Source organism: Colossoma macropomum, unplaced genomic scaffold (genome assembly GCF_904425465.1).
Source record: "Colossoma macropomum unplaced genomic scaffold, Colossoma_macropomum, whole genome shotgun sequence".
Lineage (NCBI taxonomy): Eukaryota > Metazoa > Chordata > Actinopteri > Characiformes > Serrasalmidae > Colossoma > Colossoma macropomum.
The window spans coordinates 36,680,834-36,703,218 of NW_023494784.1; the positions used below are offsets into that span (position 1 = coordinate 36,680,834).

The following is a 22,385-nucleotide window of genomic DNA, read 5'->3' on the forward strand; positions in this document are numbered from 1 at the left end:
TTGTATAACAGCATCTCAGAGGTGTGTGTTATATGTTATTCTGTTGCAGCTTCTTTTTATTTTATATATTATTGCCTTAATCAGTAAAGCATCACTCTGCGTAGGGATTTGAGGGATTTGAGTAAAAATGTGAAATGTAGCTGCTTTGTTATTTTGCATGCAACTGTGGTGAATTAGCACAATTTGTCATTTGGACATCAGCCCCTTCACTCATGTCTGGCTGGCTAGAAGCCAAAGATGGACATTTTTTTGCCATTTGTAAAGTTCAGAGCTTAGCAGAAGCATCTACGCACTGGGAAACACTGTGGAACTCATTGCATAGAACTATTTCATAGTTTTGTGCAAAAATGTGTGAAATGATTATTTTGTTAGTTTGTGATGGACTTTACTGGAAAAATAGCTCACACAGCCCCAAGTTCAGTGCAGTCAGAGCATGATATTAATATATATAGTAGAATATCATTAATATAATTTCTAAGAATGTCATTTGACCTTTAGATTAGATGATGATCTCATGCCAGAAACTTCATATTTCTCTTTTGAAATGTCTATTTTTTCTGCCATTAGTTCAACCAAAGATGGCTGGCTGGCTGGAAACTAAAGGTGGCCACACTTTTGCCATCTGCGAAGTTCAGAGTTTACCAGAAGCTTCTATCCTATGGGAACCTCTGTCGAACTCCTCTTTACCTGAGACAAACTCATCCAGAGAAGCTAGTGGAATTTTCATAGTCACGAGCCGGTTACAGCTGCCTCGAAATGCCTTTGACAAAAACCTGACCTGTGTAGCTGCCAGCCACTCCAAGTGGCCAGAGACTCGATTCACCATCTTTACAGGCAACGGTAGGCACTTCTCCACATACATGACAAGCACTGATAACAGAAATGTACAGGAGATTAGGAGTTGGTCTGTATGTCTTTTCAGGCCACACTGTAAATATAGAGGGTCTAGTGGGCCGGAAGCTGTGACCTCAGTGCTGCTGTGGTTGTTTTTGTTAACATCATGTCATAAAAGCTTTCATCACTCATCAGTAGATTTGTGAGAAAAAAACTCACCTGAAGGTTCTAATCTTCTCTGCCTTTGATAGTGGCAAGATCTCCCTCTCTCTGAAGTGCTCTGACCCTCATGTGGCCAAGGTTTTAGTTCTACAGTTGTACAGTTTTCACTGTCTTTCTCCATCTACTGGGACATTGTTTGGTTGGCTTGGTTCCAGGTATATCAGTATGTAGACACCAAAACATTCAGCATTCCAGTACTTCCCAAAGATGCTGGATGGGGTTGAGGTCAGGGCTCTGTGAAAATGTTGAAATGTAAATCTTTACTCTAGAGAATGTTTTCACTGCTTCAGAGTCCAATGGTGTTCTACTTCACACTCCATCCAATGTCTGGCATCACTATGGTGATTTTAGGCCTGTGTGTGGTTAATGAACCATGGAAATTCAATCCATGAAGCTCTTGACAATCAGTTTTGTGTTAACACTGCTTCCACAGACAGTTTGGCCCTCTGTAAGGTGTAGCAACTGAGAACAGTTTTACATGCTTTAGAACTCAGTGGTCCTATTCTGTGATCTTGTGTGATTGACATTTCCACTTTACAATAATAACGCTTAACCAGGGCGGCTCTAGCAGGGCGGAAATTTGACAAATGAACTTGTTGGAAAGGTGGCATCCTATGATAGTGCCACATTGAAAGTCAACTCATTCTACTGTCAGTGTTTATCCATGGAGATTGTATGACTGTATACATCTTTCTCTAACACTAATTACAACTCAATTATAGAATTTAGGAGGAGAATAAGGACTTTTCTTTCAATGCTCCTTTCAAGATTTCACCCTCATGCTTTCTTCCTTGCCGCTCTCAGCTGGCTCATTAGGTTTTTAGACATGGATTTTGGTAAAGTTGCTTTGTAACAATATTGTAAAGAGTTCTATAATGAATCATATGGACACAGACAGACTTCTACCATTAACCTCTCTTTAGCCCTTCACTCTTTCCTAATACTACAGCCCTATGCTAAAGGTGTGATCTAATAATATGATGATATTTTACCTGCTGTTATATTTGCTTCTTCCAGAGACTTTTAAATGGCCTTCTGTTCTTCTGGGTGTTTACGCCAGCTGGGCCATCATAAAGCTTGTGACCAGCCTCTACATCATACACAGGAATCGTGGACAGTTTAGGTAGGACACTTCTAGAGTCTTAACTTTGTTATGGAACATACCTGCCAACTTTTGGTCAGACTGTGACCACTGATATAGAAGAAGTCATTTGGTTATGTGTCTTTCTACTCACACCAGTGTAATCATAATCATGAAGGTCTTAACAGGCTGTTTCATTTCGTACTGTATATGTGTTGTATATATTTTGTTTAATAGATCCTTTTCACACTTCCAGATTTGATGCAGCAGAAGTCATCATTATTCTCTGTATTTACACCTCTTTGCTTGCTATTGTTGTTAATTATATTTGTTGATTTGTATTTAGAAAGATTTGTTGCACATCCAAAACACCAACAGAAGAAAAAAACCCACAGGTAAAACACATCATTTCCTTTTCAAAGACTACTTTTAATTAACCAGTTTATTTTGAAAGATTTGCATGTGATGTGATCTCATAAATATTTCTATTCAGTCTTGCGTATATGAAGAAGTGGAACTCCACGTGAAGTCCATCTGCAGCTCTTCTGAAGCACGTTCACACACTCAAACACACACAGTTTGATGAAACCATACTGCAAATGTGAAGCCACACCCATTACAGCACATCTACTCTGTGGACAAAAGTATGTATGTGTGAGTGTTTATACTGCTGGAAGCAAAGTAAGAAGAAAAAAACACAGAAAAAGAAGTGTTTATATCATCAGCATCAAAGCCACACAAATGTAAATAAATAGCTGAATTCACTAATTAGAAGGGGTGTCTGGATACGTCTGGTCATGTAATGTATTTTGTACAGAACTAAATAGTGTGTAATTCCTTATAATTTAATTGGGTATTTTTTACTTACTCACTCCAGGTTAGCACTTTTCCATTCTGTGTAAATAAAAATACAATCAACTAAAAATGGTTAAAACTGAGTGACAGAGTGAGTTTTATTGATTTGCAAATGTGTTTAACACATAGAGAGTATGACACAAAATGAAAAAAATAAATGAAAAAGATAGATTCATTAATTAAAATGAAACAGAGAGAGAGAGAGAGGCTTTTTAGATGTTTTCTTAAAAGTGAGCACTGAGCTTGACTGTCTAATAAAAGGTGGAATTGAGCTCCACAGTTTAGAAGCAGAATAACTGAACGAGTCTCTCCACGTTATTTGTATTTTATGGAATGTTTTTGCAGAAGGCCACTATCTGCAGATCTAAGATCACATGTTGGAACACAAACAGACAGACACTCTGTGATGTAAGCGGGTTCTTTATCATTTACTGCCTTAAAAACTAGCAGCAGAACCTTATAATGGGAGTGATATGATCTCTCTCTTTTTTTATGTTTCGCGCTCTCGCAAATATGAACGTAAACATCATGACTGAATACCAGTGCACTGTATACAACATTCTGGATAAATGGTTTCATCTAATTGTAATAAAAGTAAGTCAGAACTGTTAATAAAGTTACTTCGATATTCATAACATTACTGCTCATGGTCTATTAAGAATGCCTTTACCGCCTATTTGTGTTCCCAGAGACCCCAATTTTATGTATTTACAAATAAATAAAACAAATAAAATAAAAAAACTTTTTTTTAAAAGAACTTATTTTCCCTCCATTTAAAAAAGAAAATAATTCAAACCAAAGATGAGCTCCTTTTGCAGCAAAAGAGGTGGGTGTATTTCAGAGAGGTGATGAAATGTGTTCATGACTATCAGAAGGTATGATTACTACACACACACACACACACACACACACACACACACACACACACACAGACAAAATTAAATAGTTCATGGTTTATATATCGCCTCACAGCAAGAATGGCCTGGGTTTGATTCCCGGCCGGGTGACCAGGGTCATTTCTGTGTGGAGTTTGCATGTTCTCCCCGTGTCTGCGTGGGTTTCCTCCGGGTACTCCGGTTTCCTCCCACAGTCCAAAAACATGCAGTCAGGCTGATTGGACGTGCTAAATTGCCCCTAGGTATGAGTGTGTGTGACTGTGTATGTCTGTCTGTCTGCCTTGCGATGGACTGGCGACCTGTCCAGGGTGTATCCTGCCTTCCGCCCAATGACAGCTGGGATAGGCTCCAGCACCCCACCGCGACCCAGAAGGATAAGCGGTTTAGATGATGGATGGATGGATGGTTTATATATTTTATGGTCTATGTCTGAACAAATATATTTCTTTTGTTTGTTATGCACCATTTTCAGGAGAGGACATCTGAAACATGACATCTGACATCTAAAGTCATGTTAATAAAGTTTTCATGAAATTAAGAAAAGTATTTGTTAAAGAGCTGTTAAGAGGATCTGACAGCAAACAGTATGAGAGCGGTCAATGATGATCACTGCATATAATTCATCATTGAAAGCTCACTAGTTTCCACATGAAATAAAGACCATGACATTAAGTTGTGGATCAATGGAGACATTTTGTTTATTATTTGTTTATTATTTTTTCCTCTACTCAGGCTTTGTACTTCACTTTTAGTTTGAAGTTCAACATTAACATCTGTGGTAGACCATTCAGTTTTGTTCTGATTGTTTTCCAGCATTTTCACGGTGAAGTGCTCCTAACAGTAACAGTGACTGGTTTTCAAAGACCTATTTCTCACTGTTACTCTTACAGGCCTCTAACAATAGACATCTGATATGGTTAATTTAAATACTATTCAGTGACAGGCTGTTTTTTTTTTCTATTTCTCTGTATTCAATATTGCATATTAATTGTAAATCTTATTCTTATTTCTCTGTTTGTGTTATTTTTTTGCTATTCTGTGTCGACCAGAGGAGGATATGTTCCCCTTTTGAGTCTGGTTCCTCTCAAGGTGTCCTCCTCTTGCTCTTAGGGAGTTTCGTCTTGCCACTGTTGCCCTTGGTGATGCTCATTGGTGCTTGGATTTTCTGTAAAGCTGCTTTGTGACAACACTTGTTGTAAAAAGCTCTATATAAATAAAATTTGACTGGATTTGACAACTAATAACCTCAGGTAGTTTAGCATTTAAGATTCCGTCCTAACAGCTCGACTCTGTCTTGATATCTCAGAATCTTATTCACCTTTGCAGGTGAAAATCTGGATAACAGACTCTGTTGCCTGTGTTTGTTGTGTTTTTTTTCTTTCTGTTTTGGAAACCGGATATGATTGGTTGGCACGTTTCTATTTTAAGCAGCACTGTTTAAGGCTGAGGATTTGGAGACCTCTCTGGTGAAAATATGTAACTGCAAGCCACTGGTAGAAGAACATTTTTGTGTAGTGCACTGACCCTCCTACAGGGGGAGACAGGAAGCATTAGTCCCAAAGTGAAGTGTGAGCAGGGAGGTTAGAGGCTCTACTGTCTGAAAAGAAATCAACAGAGAATTAAACAGGCCTTAACTTAACTTAACATTAACATTAAACAGGTCTAACTTATATTTCATATTTTTTCAATATATAGTGCTTTTCCATAAAATCCTCACAGCAATGGCACATAGTGATTGTAAACTTAGTGTGAATGAAAGCGTGCACACTCTTATTTATTTTTTTTATTTATTTATTGTTTTTTTAAGTAAAAGTCTGCATATTCAGGGTCAGAAATAGTTGACCTCATTTCTAATAACAATAATTACAGTTATAATAACTTTTTTTTATTTTTATTTTTTTATTTTGTTTTTATTAACACTTCACAACTGGAACAGCTCAAAATGCTTTTCAGCCCCCCAAAAAACATAATCACATTAATAAAATGAACAATCAATAAATAAATAAATAAATAAATAAAAGGCTCTTTGCAAGCACCACTTCACCCACGTCACTTTCATTTCTGACCAGCCATGCATCTGGCTAACACACACTAACACACCACCACCACGTCAGTGTTACTGCAGTGCTGAGAATGATCCACCACCCAAATAGTACCTGCTCTGTGAGGGTCCATGGGGGTCCTGACCACTGAAGAACAGGGTAAAAGGGGGCTAACAAAGTATGCAGAGAAACAGATGGACTCCAGTCTGTAACTGTAGAAGTACAAAGTGCACCTATATAGTAAGTGGAGCTGATAAAATGGACAATGAGTGTAGATACAAGGAGGTGGTCTTAATGTTGTGCTTGATCACATTGTTCCTTTAATACAGAGCTCAGCTGATGGGTGGGTCATGTGTGTGCAGGCATGCAGTTCTATGGGCGCGCATGGCTGCTTGGTTTGCCAAGAGCGTGTCATTTCATAACTATTACATTATGAGAACCGCAGCATCACTTTATATTGGCTGTATTTTAGGCAACTGCTGTATGTTTTGGAAAAATGATTTCACAGATAGATTTCCTGATTTTGAAGACCATCATCTGTACAAATCTACATTACATTTTCCAACTGTATCATCCTTATTGTTCCTGGAGTTTAAATGAATGGTATTTTACAATGGCTTCTAATGCAGCTTAGCCAATTAGACTTTTATAGCTAAACATTCCATAATTCTGTTAATTAAAACGTTTAGTGTGTGTTTGATTTAAATTTAGTAGCCACGACTACTTTTTTCCTTTGTTTGTTTATACTGTCCCCCCTTACAGTAATGTAACTGGGGGGAGGTTACCTATTTATATTTAACTGAGGTGCTAGAAATAGTCGTCTCCTTGTCCACAGAGTTGCGCTGTGAGTAATTAGACCCATCTTTATGCTTGTTTTTGGAAAATACCGTGCCCATGCATTTGTAGGTCTGAGGAGGTGGCAGTGCAAGTGCAACTGGCTCTTTGCAAGCACCACTTCACCCACGTCACTTTCATTTCTGACCACCAAAATAGAAAATGGGCACAAGTAACAAAATTAGTAATATGCTGGCATTGTATTAAGAAGATTGCACTGGCATGAACATGGAGTTGTGAATTTGATGGCAGCAATGCATTTCAAAAAAGTAGGAACAGGGGCAACAAAAGATTGGTCAAGTTGTGTAATGCTAAAAAAACCTGGTGGAACATCTCACTACTTAGGTTGATTGGCAACAGGTCAGTAACATGATTGGGTATAAAAAGAGCATCTCAGAGATGCTGAGTCTTTCAGAAGTAAAGATGAGGAGGAGTTCACCACTTTGTGAATAACGTTTCTCTACACAAAATAGCAAAGAACTTGGGGATTTCTTTACCTACGGTACATAATGGTAAAATATTCAGAGAATCTGGATAAATGTCTTCATGCAAGGGACAAGGCCAAAAACTAATATCGGCTGGCCGTAATCTTCGGGCCATCAGATGGGACTGCATTAAAAACAGACATGATTCTGGAGTGGAAATCACTGCATGGGCTCAGGAACATTTCTGAAACACATTGTCTGCAAGTTAAAACTCTACCATACAAAGAAGAAACCATATATAAACAGGATATACCAGCACCTTCTCTGGGCCCAAGCTTATTAAAGATGGACTCAGGTGAAAGGAAAAGTGTCCTGTGGTTCGACAAATCAAATTTTTTTGTTTTAGGAAATCATGGATGGCGCATGCTCTTGGCTACAGAAGAGAGGAACTATGCAGCTTGTTTTCAGCACGCAGTTCAAATAGTATAGTGATAGTATTGGGGTGCATTAGCACACATGGCATGGGTGACGTGCACACCTGTGAAGGCACCATTAATGCTGAACAATATATTCAGGTTTTGGCAACATATGCTGCCATCTAGACTACATCTTTTTCAGGGAAGGCCTTGCTTATTTCAGCAAGACAATGTCAAACCATATTCTGCACGTATTACAACAGCATGGCTCCGTATTAAAAGAGTCCAGAGGCTAAACTGGCCTGCCTAGATTCTAGACCTGTCACCCACTGAAAGCTTCTGGTGCTGTATTAAATGAAAAATATGACCAAGGAGACCCCACACTCTGTTATATCAAGCAAAAATAGGAAAATTTCACTGTCAAAACTACAGCAATTGGTCTCCTCAGTTCCCAAACACTTACAGAGTGTTGTTACAAGAAGAGGTGATGCAGCACAGCGGTAAACATAACCCCGTCCCAACATTTTTGCAATGTGTTTCTGGCATCAAATTCAAAATGGGCATATATTTTTCAAAAAACAATAAAATTGCTCAGTTTCAACATTTGATATGTTGTCTTTGCAATATTTTCAATTAAATATAGGGTTAAATTGATTTGCATATCATTGCATTATGCTTTTATTCACATTTTGCACAACGTCCCAACTCTTCAGAATCAGAATCAGGCTTTATTGGCCAGGTATGTTTACGCATACGAGGAATTTGGTTTTGGAAATGGCGTTGTACACATAAAGAGTTTTAAAAGTAAAGGTTTTATGCTGGAACCAAGATACCAGCTTTGATCCCTGATATTACTTAATATGACATTGAAAAACTTAAAGTCTCACATTCAGGTCTCCTGTTCAGGTAGGACTATTGACATGCAAGTGAATGTCCAGCAGATGGGGCTGTAGGGTCTCAGTTATTTTAAACTGGTGAGATTTAATAGAGTTAAATTGTGGATAATTCTCACGTTTTATTAGAGATCTACAGCCTGCAATACAGACATAAACACTTCACAATTGGGTAAAGTTTCACTGTTTTTTGACAAACATCACAATAGTCCATCAAAACTGCTCACCCTCATTTCAAGGACTGTTAGTTTAATTTACAAGCTGCAATATATTGCTATTTGTATTCTAACAGAGTGCAGTATCTCTTATAGAGAATCTGACCCCCTATGCCTCTTTCATTTCGAGAGATAGCAGGGAAGGCTGCTTCCACTTCTAAAATGCATTATCAATAGCCCATTACAAAGATTACACAAAACTGATCTTATTCATACAATGGATATAAAATTTATGCATGCAGCACTTCTTCTAGATTTCATTGTTAGGGCACAGTAAATCACAGTCCAAATAGAGAACAGAGAATTAATGAAGATGAAGGAAAGTACTGAAACACAAAATTGGAAATGCAGTTAAATCAGTAAAATAAAAGAAAAACTCCAAAAATCACAAACTATAGTTTAATTATGTTATGTTAGTAAATTCTAGACGTGTGTACTGAATTATCTTAGTTTAGCTTTTGTAATATTCAGCCAGACTGCAACGAGAGTTTGATCATTTTAAACAACACAGAAAAATCAATGTTGTTATCTACACTCGTAAGAAAAATGGTTCTTCAAAGGTTCTTTCATGAAGACAATCGTTCCATATAGATCGGTGAACACCCAAAAAACTATTTGCATGCTTAAATGGTTCTTTGCATGGTGAGATCGTTCTTCAGACTGATGGAGAATGTGCTGTAGATGGTTCTACATGGAACCTATTGAAAATGGTTCTATATAGCACCAAAAAGTGTTCTTCTACTGCTAAAAGCTTGACATCGTAACAATAGCAGGACCCTTTTTGGTGCTATATAGAACCACTGTATTTACTACAGAACCACCTTGAAGAACCACCTTTTTTAAGAGTGTAGTATACATGAGCTGCAGTCACTAACTGGGGACAACAGAGATGTCTGTCATTGCTACTTGCCTAAATTAAATATGACATTATTTAAATAAATGTGCCACAGTGTGTGGATAACCATATTACCATATCAACACAAGACCACTGTGGGCTGAGCAGTCCATGTGATATACACAAGATAAGCAAGTCCGTATTATAAAAATGACATTACATTTTATAACTTTGAACAACATAAAGATCGTAATGCACTCCAGGGCTGTACGGCAGGGCGAAACCTAAAGACCACATCTTCGTAGGGAGTATAAGACAGCTTTCTCCTGCCTGCTTACACACGTGGTGGATGTTAAGTCGCAAACATCAGTATTTCCCCTGTTCTGCTCCTGGAGTCCCCCTCCATAGCAAATTTTAGCATATTCCTTCATGATCACCCCTATTTTAACACCACAAAGGGCTTAGAATGAGCTGAGTTGAGTCATGTCCATTAAAACAGAAAACTGTTAAAGTGCACACTTCAGAGGAATCTAGATGTAAGACTGGAAAACTTTGACCTCCACTATTCTGTATTAGCTGAAAGGTCTAAGCAGTCACATTCATTTCTAATAAACATGCCGAAACACAGTGATAGTGTAGAATTTTTGAAATTATACCAGTATAGAACTTTTAAGTTCACAACTTAATCATTAAAGGTGTGGTTCAATATTCCCTTGTACAGTGTAATATAGGAGTGTACAAAACTACTCTGATGCTAATATGTCTGCACTAGATTCTAACAGCCGCGTTGGCATTTCTCCTTTCATTGGTTTTCCTGGAAAATGCAAGCTTGTCAGACAAATAATTAGTCACATGCAATGACAAATTGTGTTCATTTTTGTGTTCATCTGCAGCTAGAGTTCTCACTCATACTAAGCGTTCAGCTCACATCACCCCCATTCTCTTTCAGCTACACTAGCTACCGGTCTCACCACATACAAAGTTTAAAATTTTACTACTCACTTTCAAAGCCCTGCATAACCTTGCTCCCCCCTACCTCAGAGAACTGCTGACCTCTTACACTCCCTCTCGCTCTCTCAGGTCTTCTTGTAATAACTTACTTGCTGTCAAACGCACCAGACTTTCCACTTTGGGAGGGAGGTCCTTCAGTGCTATGGCCCCCAAACTCTGGAATTCTCTTCCTCAATCCCTCAGGGACTGCTCTTCTTTCTCCTCCCTCAAATCTGACTTAAAGACTTTTCTCTTTAATCAGCATTTTTCTTCCTCCTTCACAGCTTAAGATTTTTTTTTTGATTTGTTTGTTTGCCCATGCTATGTGAAGCGACCTTGGGTTTGTGAAAGGCGCTATACAAATGTAACTTATTATTTTTATTATTTTTAAAGGCGAGTCCAAGGGATAGAATTCAACAGAGTTATCAGTTCAGGACTGAAAGAAATCTTCTACTACACTTCTTGTAAGTGCAATAATGAAAATACATTTAAAAGTAGAATTCCTAGAAATAAAGGAGCATGAAACAGAGTGACTGCAACAACTACTGACGTTCTTTATTGCTATTTCTTAGCGATGAAAATGATAAAATCACCATATCACACTGCTATAGCCTGCCCCTGTACTCCCCTATAGCATGAACTCTCTCCAGGTACAATTTTCACAAGCCTCCACATTTCTTTGAACTGAACTGAAGACTGAAGTAAGAGACATTAAGTATTAATAGTACTAGTAAGAGACAACCAGCATTTACCCAAAGGAAAATAGCCAAATATAAGTTCATATGTTCAGCTCTCGTGACTGTTAGAAGATTTGCATCTTGAACTTACTTCCCTGTAACTGCAGCTGACTGGGTAAGCTGACTCCTCCGTCTCTGTGTCTGATATACTGAATGCTTTTAAATGAAAGTCTTGTGCTAGTTGGGGGATTCATTGTAAAAAGGGATGTACAGTATTTGTTCAAAATAAACAACTGAAATAATTTGATTAAAAAATTAAAAATCTAATGATCTAAATGCAATTTGCATCAAAGATCACTGTAACTGTTGCGTTTTCTGTCAGAATTCGCCTCATTAATTTACATTACTGTGAAATTCAAAGCAGCCAGCATAGGCAGCTGTGGGGTCCCTTGTCCTAAACACTGTTGGGTAAGTGTTTACCTGACATAGTTCCTGACCATTTTAGCCCTCTCTTCCACAAACTATGTGCTTCATGTTTAATCAGAACCTAGCATTGACATTCCAACTTTCCAGGATGACAACTTTAGGGTGCATAGGTCCAAATGTGTTTCAAATCTGGTTCAACAGACATGATGGAACAGTGGGACAGTTTGACTGACCAGCAAGTTCACCAGACCTTAGTCCCAGTTCTCATTTGCAAAGATCAGGTGAAATGACTAGGTTGAACTAGTATAGAATGGACTAGAAGGTGGCTAGTGTACTATTTACCTGGCAGGACTGACACTGGCATTAAGGCAAGAGGATGCATAAGTACAACCCCAATTCCAAAAAAGTTGGGACGCTGTGTAAAATGTAAATAAAAACAGAATGCAGTGAGACCATTTCCTGAAAAAAACATTTATTAATTTAGAACTTGATGGCAGCAACACATCTCAAAAAAGTTGGGATGGGGGCAACAAAAGGCTGGAAAAGTAAGTGGTACTAATAAAAAAAACAGCTGGAGGAGCAATTTGCAACTAACTCACATGACTGGGTATAAAAAGAGCATTTTAGAGAGGCAGAATCTCTCAGAAGCAAGCTTGGGCAGAGGTTCACCAATCTGCGAAAATCTGCGTCTAAAAACTTTCAGAAAAATGTTCCTCAACATAAAATTGCGAAGACTTTGAATATCCCACCATCTACAGTACATAATATCATCAAAAGATTCAGTGAATCTGGAGAAATCCCTGCGTAAGGGACAAGGCTGACGGTCAATATTGGATGCTTGTGATCTTTGGGCCCTTTGGAGGCACTGCATTGAAAACAGGCATGATTTTCTACTGGAAATCACTGCATGGGCTCAGACACACTTCCAGAAATCATTGTCTTTGAACACAGTTCGCCCTGCAATCCATAAATGCTAGTTAAAGCTGCATCATGCAAAGAAGAAACCATATACAAACAGGATCCAGAAACACCGGCAACTTCTCTGGGCCCAAGCTCATTTAAGATGGACTGAGGCGAAGTGCAAAAGTGTCCTGTGGTCCAATTAATCAAAATTTGAAATTGTTTGGAAATAATAGACACTGTGTCCTCTTGGCTAAAGACCATTTAGCTTGTTATTAGCATGCAGTTCAAAAGCCAGTATCCATGATGGTATGGGGGGGCATTAGTGCACATGGCATGGGTGTCTTGCACATCTGTGAAGGCACCTTTAATGCAAAATGAAGTATACAGGTTTTGACAACGTATATTGCCATTCAGATGATGTCTTTTTCAGGAAAGGCCCTGCTTATTTCACCACATTCTGCACCTATTACAACAGCATGGCTATATAGTAAAAAAGTTAGGGTGCTAAACTGACCTGCCTGCAGTAAAGACCTGTCACCTATTGAAAACATTTGGCGCATTATAAAATGAAAAATAAGACAAAGGAGACCCCAAACTGTGGAGCAGCTAAATTCCTATGTAAAACAAGAATGGGAAAACATTTCACTTTCAAAACTACAGCAATTGGTCTCCTCACTTCCCAAATACTTACAGAGTGTTGTTAAAAGAAGAGGAGATGAAACACAGTGATAAACATGCCCCTGTCCCAACTTTTTTGAGATGCGTTGCTGCCAAGTTCTAAATGAGTTAACGTTTTCCATGAAATGGTAAAATGTCTCACTTTCAACATCTGATATGTGTTCTATGTTCTATTGTGAATAAAATATGGGTCTATGGGACTTGCAAATCATTGCATTCTGTTTTTATCATTTTTTGTCCCGTGGCTTATCATCACCGCCGCTGTCTTAATTTAATTTCTTTTATCTAGCATTGTCTTGAATTGTGTAAATTCAAAGCTCCATTGTGTCAAGTCTATGCTCCAAAAAAGAGATTCATTTGAGAACAAACAAGCAAACAAACAAACAAACAAGAACAGATAATTAGAAATTTGATGGCAGTTCAGACTGTTCAGCCTATCTGCCTACGCAAAGGCAGTGTGAAAACAACAGCTCATGATTTATTGATGAAGCTTGTGGTTCAAATCAGAACAAATAGGGCTTACTCATCATGGGTCGCCTTTTGTGTTACAAGAAGTGACACTGTTCTCAGGACAGGCCTCTCCATCTCTGAGGCTGAAACAGATACAAGTGCGGCGGCGAGTCAACCCATCTTAACACTTCACACCGTTGTGTTGTGAGCTCACACACCTACGCTGCAGAGTCCCTACTAAAACCACCATATCTGTTGCCATATAACACACTGCCTGTGTGAACACGCTGCAGCACCTTGCTGCAAATGGCGTGGCCTTGAGCAATAAATGCTTTTGGTTGATTGTTTGTTTGCTGGTTGTGTTTCAGGCTTGCATGTATAGCAAGGGCATGTAGGTGTCCGTATAGATAAGTTACCATATCAGAAGTGAGCGTTGGTAGGTTTACCATAAAAGGATCTGCTCACTTAAGATTGTGACCTTGATCTAGTAGTGAACCATGACTTGTGCCAGGCCTTTGGTTTGAGCCATAAATGTCAAAACAAAACACTTCTACATTTCTGCAACCATCTGGGTATATAGTAGCCTTTTATAGTTGCATTTTAACACTGCGCTAATGGCAATTTTGCTGCTGTCCAACAAAAAGCATGTATTTCCATTTTTGTTGATTTTTATTTTTCTACATCATTTGAGCCCAGCAGCTGTCCTTTACTTTGTGTGACACTTTCATGATCAATGGGCCAACAGAAATGTTTCAAAATAACATAAAAAACAAAAAAACTTATAAAAAAAGAAAAAAACTCTTCACATTAACTTGCATTAAAAGTTAAAAAAAAATGTGCCTTCTCCTTTAAAGTTACTATTTTGGAGATACTTGTTTTTCTTTGGACAGCAATGATTTACTGGCTGTTCTAGGTCAAACACAGATATTAGAAGCTTGTAAAAGACATTAGCCCCTTAAATGGTCAGGGCCCTCCAGCAGTTTTATTACACACCTCTATAATGTAAGAATAGCTCTGCCAGTTTTCACTGAAGTCCCTGTACTTACTGAATAATAAGCCTTAGTATGTAATAAGCCTCTGATTTTAAGGGGTCAACATATGTTTTGCTTTGTATGTCGCATATACTTTGCTGTGTATGTATCAGTTTTACTGTGACTTTCAGTAAAGATCCCTGACATAGAGCTGCTGCCACTGTTTTACATTCATAACAACTGACTGAAACCTGGTTAGATTTCAGCTCACATTCAGTTTGTGACTTTCTAGTACTTTCAGGAGATCTAGAGTGATGTTTTTCTATTATGAAATCCGCTGACCCATTGTAAACCTAACCATAATTGGTTGATTCCACTGTCAGTTTCTAAATGTTAGTGCTTAATTCGACACATTAGGCTTTCAGTTCTCCTTCATATAATATCAACATTTTCAATATTTAGCGTGAACACCCTTTGCCTTTATTATAGTGTCCATTCTTTTAGGGAAACTTGCTTTCAGTTTTTAAGAAAATCTCCAAAGTTCGGTCTTAGAAGCTGGTTGCATGATGATGGTCAGTCCACTGTTCTGAGAACACCAGCAGCTGATTTGTTTGATTTGCAGATGTAATTCTTTTTTGACTGTTTTCTTTTCCCAGTAAAGGCCTCTTGACAGCTACACATCCTTTCAGACCCACAGCGCTGAGTTGGCTTCTCACAGTGGAAGGATGGACAAAAATACTTGTGGATGTTTTCAGATCTAAAGCAAGAGTGGAGCTCAATTTTTTCCTAGCTCTCAAAGATGAAAGCTTTAAGTGCTGATTATCTGATGTGGACAGTTGTGGTGGTCTACCAGGTCATGGACGGTTGTTAGGCGTACCAATTTCTCTACGTTTTAAACATTTTTTTTAGTTTTGGAAACTTTTCCCTTTTTGACTTTCCTTGAAGTCCTAACCAATGGTGGAGCTAAAAATCCTACATGGACAATTTTCCTTTGGACATTTTAAGAATTGAACCCTCTTGTTTGCAGCCAGAACTGAAAAAAGAGTATTTTCACAACAGTTTCAATACAACAAGCATGATGATTAACTTAACTCTTTCAGTTGCAACCTACAGAAAGGCTGATTTCAAAAAGCATCATAAAGGCTGCACAATTTTAAGTGCTTGGATTAGAAATTTTGCCAGGATCTGGCAACCCTAGAAAGCGAGGCAACATATAACATTTAAATGTCCAGAATGAGCTGTATGAGGTATTTTGAGGTATTGTATGAGGCTTATTACATACTAAGGCTTATCATTCAGTAACTACAGGGACTTCAGTGCAAACTGGTAGAACTATTCTTGGGTTATAGAAGTGTGTAACAAAACTTTGGCCTGCCGATGGGCCCTGGCCACCTAAGGGGTTAAGAATTGCATGGGAAGTGACATTATTAGAAACAGGAGAAATGAATACAACGGCACAAATATGTCAGTGGTCATAATGCGTCATAGTGTTGTTCACCCCAGAAAGCGATATGACAACACCTAACATGGACAAAAATCAATATCAGCTTGACGACAAAGTTGACAAAACCAGCCTTTGTGAGAACTGACGCTTATTGGAATAAGCCTTATAAATGCAGGTTAATGTCAGTCATGAAAGGCTTATGTAGGATGTACTGTAGCCTTATGAGTGCTGCCTTTCAATAAAGTGTTACCACCTATTACATATTACCAAATAACTGATAGTTATCACTGGGTAATTGGTCTTGAGATTAATAGCTGAATGAACATCCTGCAGTATAAAAGGTTTAATTAAAAATGACAGACATACATGTTTTTTTATTTCTCAGAAATCATTAGGCCTTCTCTAAAGGTCAGGAAGCCCTGAGGGTTCCCCACTTGCTTAATCAAGTTTACACGGAAGTGAGCTAGGTTGAGAATGGCAGGAAAAAGTGTGAGAGAAAGATATTACTGTAGACGTAATGAGGAGACAGATCATTTGTCTAAACCAACAGTGTGAGGCAGGAATGTGCTGCACTAACCTCATTTCTCACACTGGCACTGGGGAAAATACGCATACATTTAGCATATCATCTGCTTGAAGCATGAGAGATGCTGATGTCACTGTAGTCATCTTCCACCTGTCAGAAGCTCCATGTGAACCATCTTTGTGTGTTCTCAGCCTCCGGTAGTGAACACACTCCTCCTCCGATGACTCCGGTAATGAGCACTCTGCTCCGCTGCTCGCTCTGTCATTTCTGGGAAAAGACTCTGACTATGCAAATACCGGTTCCTCCCCCACACTTTATTGATGCTTTGGTAAACAGCTACAGCGTGTGGGCTTGCGTGCCCTCAACCACCCACAGTCACATGCTGTTCTCCAGATAGAAAAGTTGTTCTCAGTTGCACTCCTAGGGCGACCACTGTATCATTTTTTGTTTTACCAATGTACTGAATGCTCTGTGCTGCTGTTCAAAGCTACTTCTAGTCACTTTATAAGAAAACCCTACCTTGTGGCTCCAAATTGCTGATGTACAGTTAAAGGCTGTAGCCCATCTGTTGATGCACCATTGTGTCCATCACCCTTGAGCCCTTCATTAACCCCTTAGAATCCTAGGCTTATTACATACTAAGACTTATTATTCATTATAAAGCAGTTAGTTCCGGTCACGCAAACTGATTGGTTGAGAAGCATTCTAACTGTGCTGTTATTTTGCCATAACATCATGTTTTTTTCACAAACACTATCACTCTGCTGACATGCTGTTGCTAAGCAATGACTTTGACAGCTGTAGGAGACGCTCAAGCCATTTGAATTTTTTTACTTCTTACTTTGCCACAAACAGAAAATGGACACTTCTAAGATTACATTTGACCTTCAGACTCTGAAGATGAGACGACACTAAATTCCCAAACTGTCATTACCACTCATTTTCAGTCGGCAGCTGTGACAGAAGAACAGCTAAACAACCTGGAATCAGCCAGAAATTAACTGAATACCATTCGCCAAACAAAATGGGCTGTAAGGTGCTTTACAGACTGGCTGGAACAAAACAACATTAATGATGTTAACTTGATATTGTGGCAGTTTCATGGCTCAGTCCAATTTCGTCAGACTGTGAAGATGAGGCTACACGTTTGACGAATGGTATTCTGTTCATTTCTGGCTGATTCCAGGTTGTTTAGGTGTTCTGTCACAGCTGCCAACTGAAAATCTTGCTCAGTGCTAATAAAAGTTTCCGAATTTAGTGTAAGGAGCTGAAGAACGAACTGCTGGCTGTGCAGCGAGTGAGCGGAGCTCGTTACTCTGATGTAGCAACAAGCTGCTTGTTACTAAACTATAATTTGGCAGAAGGAATTGCTGACATTAAAACATATTAAATGCCACGTTCACAGCCCAATTTATTTATTTCGTACTTTATTTATTTAACTGTTGTATAAAAGCACTTGAGGTTGTGTGTTATCGCCAATAACATCACGGCTGTGATGACCTACCGCAACCAAATCACAGCCGTGATGTTATTTCGCAATAACACACTCCCTCTCGTGTTTATTGCTTAAGTAACTGCAAACTGACAGAGCACAGACTCCCCAAGCACTGTATTCTTAGGTTTAGAAGTGTATAACAAACTTTGGGTCCATTGGTGGGTCCTGGCCATTTTAGCGGTTAATCGTCGGTTTCTGACCACAGAGAAGCTCTTGACTGGATATTTTTGGTGGTGGACCACTCTCCATGTACCAGTGACACTGACATCCCCAGCGGCACCACTGTGTCTGATAGACTCAAACCATTATCACACACTGTGCTGTGGATGATCCACCACCCAAATCATATCTGGTCAGCAGTGGTCCTGTGGTCGAACTTGACCAATTATAAATGGGCTAGAGTTGGCTAGGATGAAGTGACAATTGACTGGACTTACAGTTAAAACAGCTTTTAAATACGTTATTAAATAAGTTATTAACTTTTAAGGACCAGAAAACATTTGTTTAACATAGAATTACACAGAAGCCCCAACAACTAATTTTAATATAGCAATTTTCAGTATTTAGTGTGTCCACTCTCTGCCTCTATTACAGCTTCCATTGCTTTCAGTTTTTCAAAGAAATCTGCAGAGATATTTTTCCACACCTCCAAAGTTCAGGAACTTTGGAAGTTGGTTGCACTTTCTGCTTCTCACGATCTAAATAATCCCAAACACATTCATTGATGTTGAGGTCTGCACTCAACAGTCCATTGTTCTGAGTGGTCTTGTTGCAGTTTTCATGATCTAAAATGTATATAGTTTATGTTATATTCTCCCATTTTCTAACCAGACAGATCACTTTCTCTAGAGTTTCTAGTTGAATTTGTAACACTTACGCAACATGAATCTGTAAGACCACCAAAGCAGACCACAGTGAGGTCAAAGAGACCACTGTGATCATTATCCTAAGTCATGAATGCTACTACTGTGGTTTATGCATTTTTGATGCACCAGCTTTCACCACATCTCATCCTGCAGGGCTGCAAGGCAATATTCCAATCTATATTTTGATCACAACAGATAAAACCCTGAAGTTCTCTATAAAAGCAGCTGTTTTATCAAGTGATCAGCCATAAGCCTAGTGAAGGGTAATAATGAGTGTACATAACATTGACAACTGTGAGTTATACAGTGAAAGTATCCCATATGCAGTTTTCCTGTCTAACCATACAGAAAATAACATGGCAAACCAGCAACTTCACTTCCTCAAATGGTGAATGCCAACTCATGTTCATGTGTCTCCTAGTGGAGAGCACTGAGGTTAACAATAACTCATTTGGACTAATAATAACAGCTTATTACGTGTAGCATGCTTGTGAGTCAGGGCAGCATCAGATTCTGTTTTTAGGGAAGTATGCATTCCATTTGAGAGCTAATAATATCTAATCCAGCAAACACTACATTTGTGCTGTATCTGTATGTATTCAGTAAAGGCAACACCAGCTCTGCACTTCTGAAACCCCAACACAGGAACAATAAAAGTTACCAATGTTGGTTATGCCTTTTTTCCAAACACTCACAACAGTTTTGAGATGTTTTCATGTTATAACAATCCTAAAATTCATTACAAAATGTAAAAAGGCAGAATTATATTTCAAAAAACACCTTAACTACTATGTTCTCAAGGTCTATAAAAAGATAGTGAGTCCACAGTTGAACTTTTAAATTTAATTCACAGATCATTTTGATGAATTTTTATGAGCCTTGATTATTTATAAGCCTTTTTTTGTCATCCAGGCATGCAGTGATGACTCATACTGCACTAGGGCTTGTGGTTTTGAGGGTCTGTGGAGCATTTCCAAATGTCAGCATAAAAATACCAACTGTCAACTCTACTGTGTTTGCACTAAATGTGCAAGTGTAATCAGTGACATTTCACCACATACACACTGCGTCTGCTAAACACTAATAGTCACAAACTGTTCGGTGGGGCATTTCAAACCGCATCCTGTCTGATCTGTAACACAAAGCATATATCTGCAAAATATGCACCGGACTTATCAGATTATACTGTCTTGCGCTTTCATGCATCCACGCAAGCTTCAACTGTCTGCTTTGACAGAAGTGGAGACAGATCTAAGTGATAAACACAACAACTATTTTACTTTTCTCAGTAGAGATTATCTGTGTTTCTTTCCTTGACTGGATACAACATGAACTCACTGGTAATGGTAGTGTTCTCTAGCTGATTGGGACCAATCCGAACCCACCCACATTTAAAAATATAGGTACCATAAAGACAAAAGGTTTTAGCTGACTGTTTGCAAAATTGTCCGTCAAGATTGGGCTACTTGGTGGCATCTATAATACTTAGTGCTAGGTGCTCAGTGCAGATGTTTATGTTTGAGAACTGACAAATCATGAATATTGGCCAATTTTAAAGGGAAGAAAAAAGGATTCTGGAAGCCTTATTTTCATTAATCAAACAAGGGAAATTGTTTAGTCATTTGACGTTAAAGTGTCTAATGAGTAGGAAGTAGATTTTAGCAAAACTCTAATGAAGCAATAAAAGAATGGCATGTGTAGGAGTGCGGTAATATTTATTAATATTTGGATTTTCCAAAGTTGCCACTGTCGCACCCAGTGGTACACTAAAAGGTTCCGAACCAGACATGTTTTATCCTACATACACTTGCTAAATGCTCCTTGATCAAACATTTTTACATCTGAGCTAATAGCGAGCTACCACTCCTGTGCACTGAAATGACACTGCAAGAAAGTCTACTATTCAACTTCAACACATTGTATAATAACACCAGCTACTCTTAATGCACCAAAAGAGACTCTTCTATGATATAGCTTCAAAGAACCATTTCAAACTCTGCTGACCTTTAGCAAATTTTCTGTTGACAGAGGAAACAGCGTATGGAGATGTCTGTAATTGACAATCAGCTAATCACAGTCATCTCTAACCACTACTCTAACCACTAACAAAACACTCTGATAAAAATCTTCAGTGAGAATGGCAGTAATTTAGTCCAAATTATTACATTTATTATAATTATTACATTATTATTACAGAAATTATTACAATTATCATCATAACTGGTAGAAAGTTTTTACTAAGGACTGTGTAATGCACGCCATCCTGATCATTTGTAATGTAATGCTATTTTTATTCCTGAACCTGAAAAGGTTTTGGATGAAACAATGCGGAGGACCTCTTTCAGTGTCAAAACTATCAACAGGCTCTAAGGTAAGCTAAGCTTTATCTGGGTTACTGCATTTAATATAATGTACAAAGATAACCCATCAGAAAATAAATCAACAGATAAATCAGACTAAACAGGACTGTACAGTGTTCAGAGTGCTCACATTACATTAAAAATGTGTTTTAAGATAACTTAATACTCATACATCTGCCATTGTTTGTACTGCTTCAGTAAAGTTTTCTAAAAGGTGGCTTATTAAATACATTAAGTCTTGCTGAGAAGCCAGTTAGTGCTGAGTAGAGCTTTTAGCAAACCGTAATAATGCAAAAGGACCATTCAACACTTTTTTGGAAATGTAGCAGCTTATGAGATTCAGGACGGTGCTTAGCAGGCTTCTATGGTGCGGCTATAGGACTCCAGTTTATTTGGGTGAGACACAGGATGATTTCCAGTTTGTCCCTCTGGAGAGACATATATTACCTGACATAACTTGCTGTAAGTTTGAGTGACAGGTGCCAAAAGGAAAGGCAGCCTTTTCCACCCTAAGTCTTCTAATCATATGACCACTAATTTCATCTACAACTGACAAAACATTATGTTTTACAATTTCAATTCCAGCATGGATATCATAAGAAGTTTCCCTTTAAGGGTTACTGTGGGAACCCCCCACCCTCACTTGCGGTGTTCCTCTCCCTGCCGTTCTCATCCAGCTTTGCCCCTGCTCGGAGCTCGGGCCCTGCCTTCCTGCTCCTGCCAGCTCTCACGGCCGACCACTGGGGCCCAGTGGACGGGGGCATGCCACAGTCACATCAGAGGGAAAAAGACAGGAAATTCCAATGACTGTGAAATTCCAATGACTACTGTAGCTGCTATCTTGACCTATTTACTGGTAATGCTCATTTCAGTAGACCGGAAAAACAGTGTTTTAATAATCACTTTTGTTGTGTAGCCACTCTGTCTTTCCATCAGCAGACTCTGCTGGACAAAGAACAGAGCATTAATCCAGAGACATTTTGTATATCAAACTTGTTTCATTTTCAAAACATCTTATAAACGAAACTTGCTCAGGTCCCCCAGCTTCTCA

The 22,385-nt window shown here is 38.6% G+C and overlaps 1 protein-coding gene across 1 annotated transcript; it reads left to right on the plus strand.

Moving 5' to 3' along the window:
- The first annotated feature begins 578 nt into the window (after positions 1–578).
- Positions 579–22,141, plus strand: LOC118810835. The gene is made up of 6 exons (XM_036574922.1): positions 579–840; positions 2,074–2,179; positions 2,484–2,532; positions 2,631–2,691; positions 16,805–16,941; positions 21,920–22,141. The coding sequence occupies exons 1-6, from the start codon at positions 579–581 to the stop codon at positions 22,139–22,141; spliced, it is 837 nt and encodes a 278-aa protein (XP_036430815.1).
- The last annotated feature ends 244 nt before the right edge of the window (positions 22,142–22,385 follow it).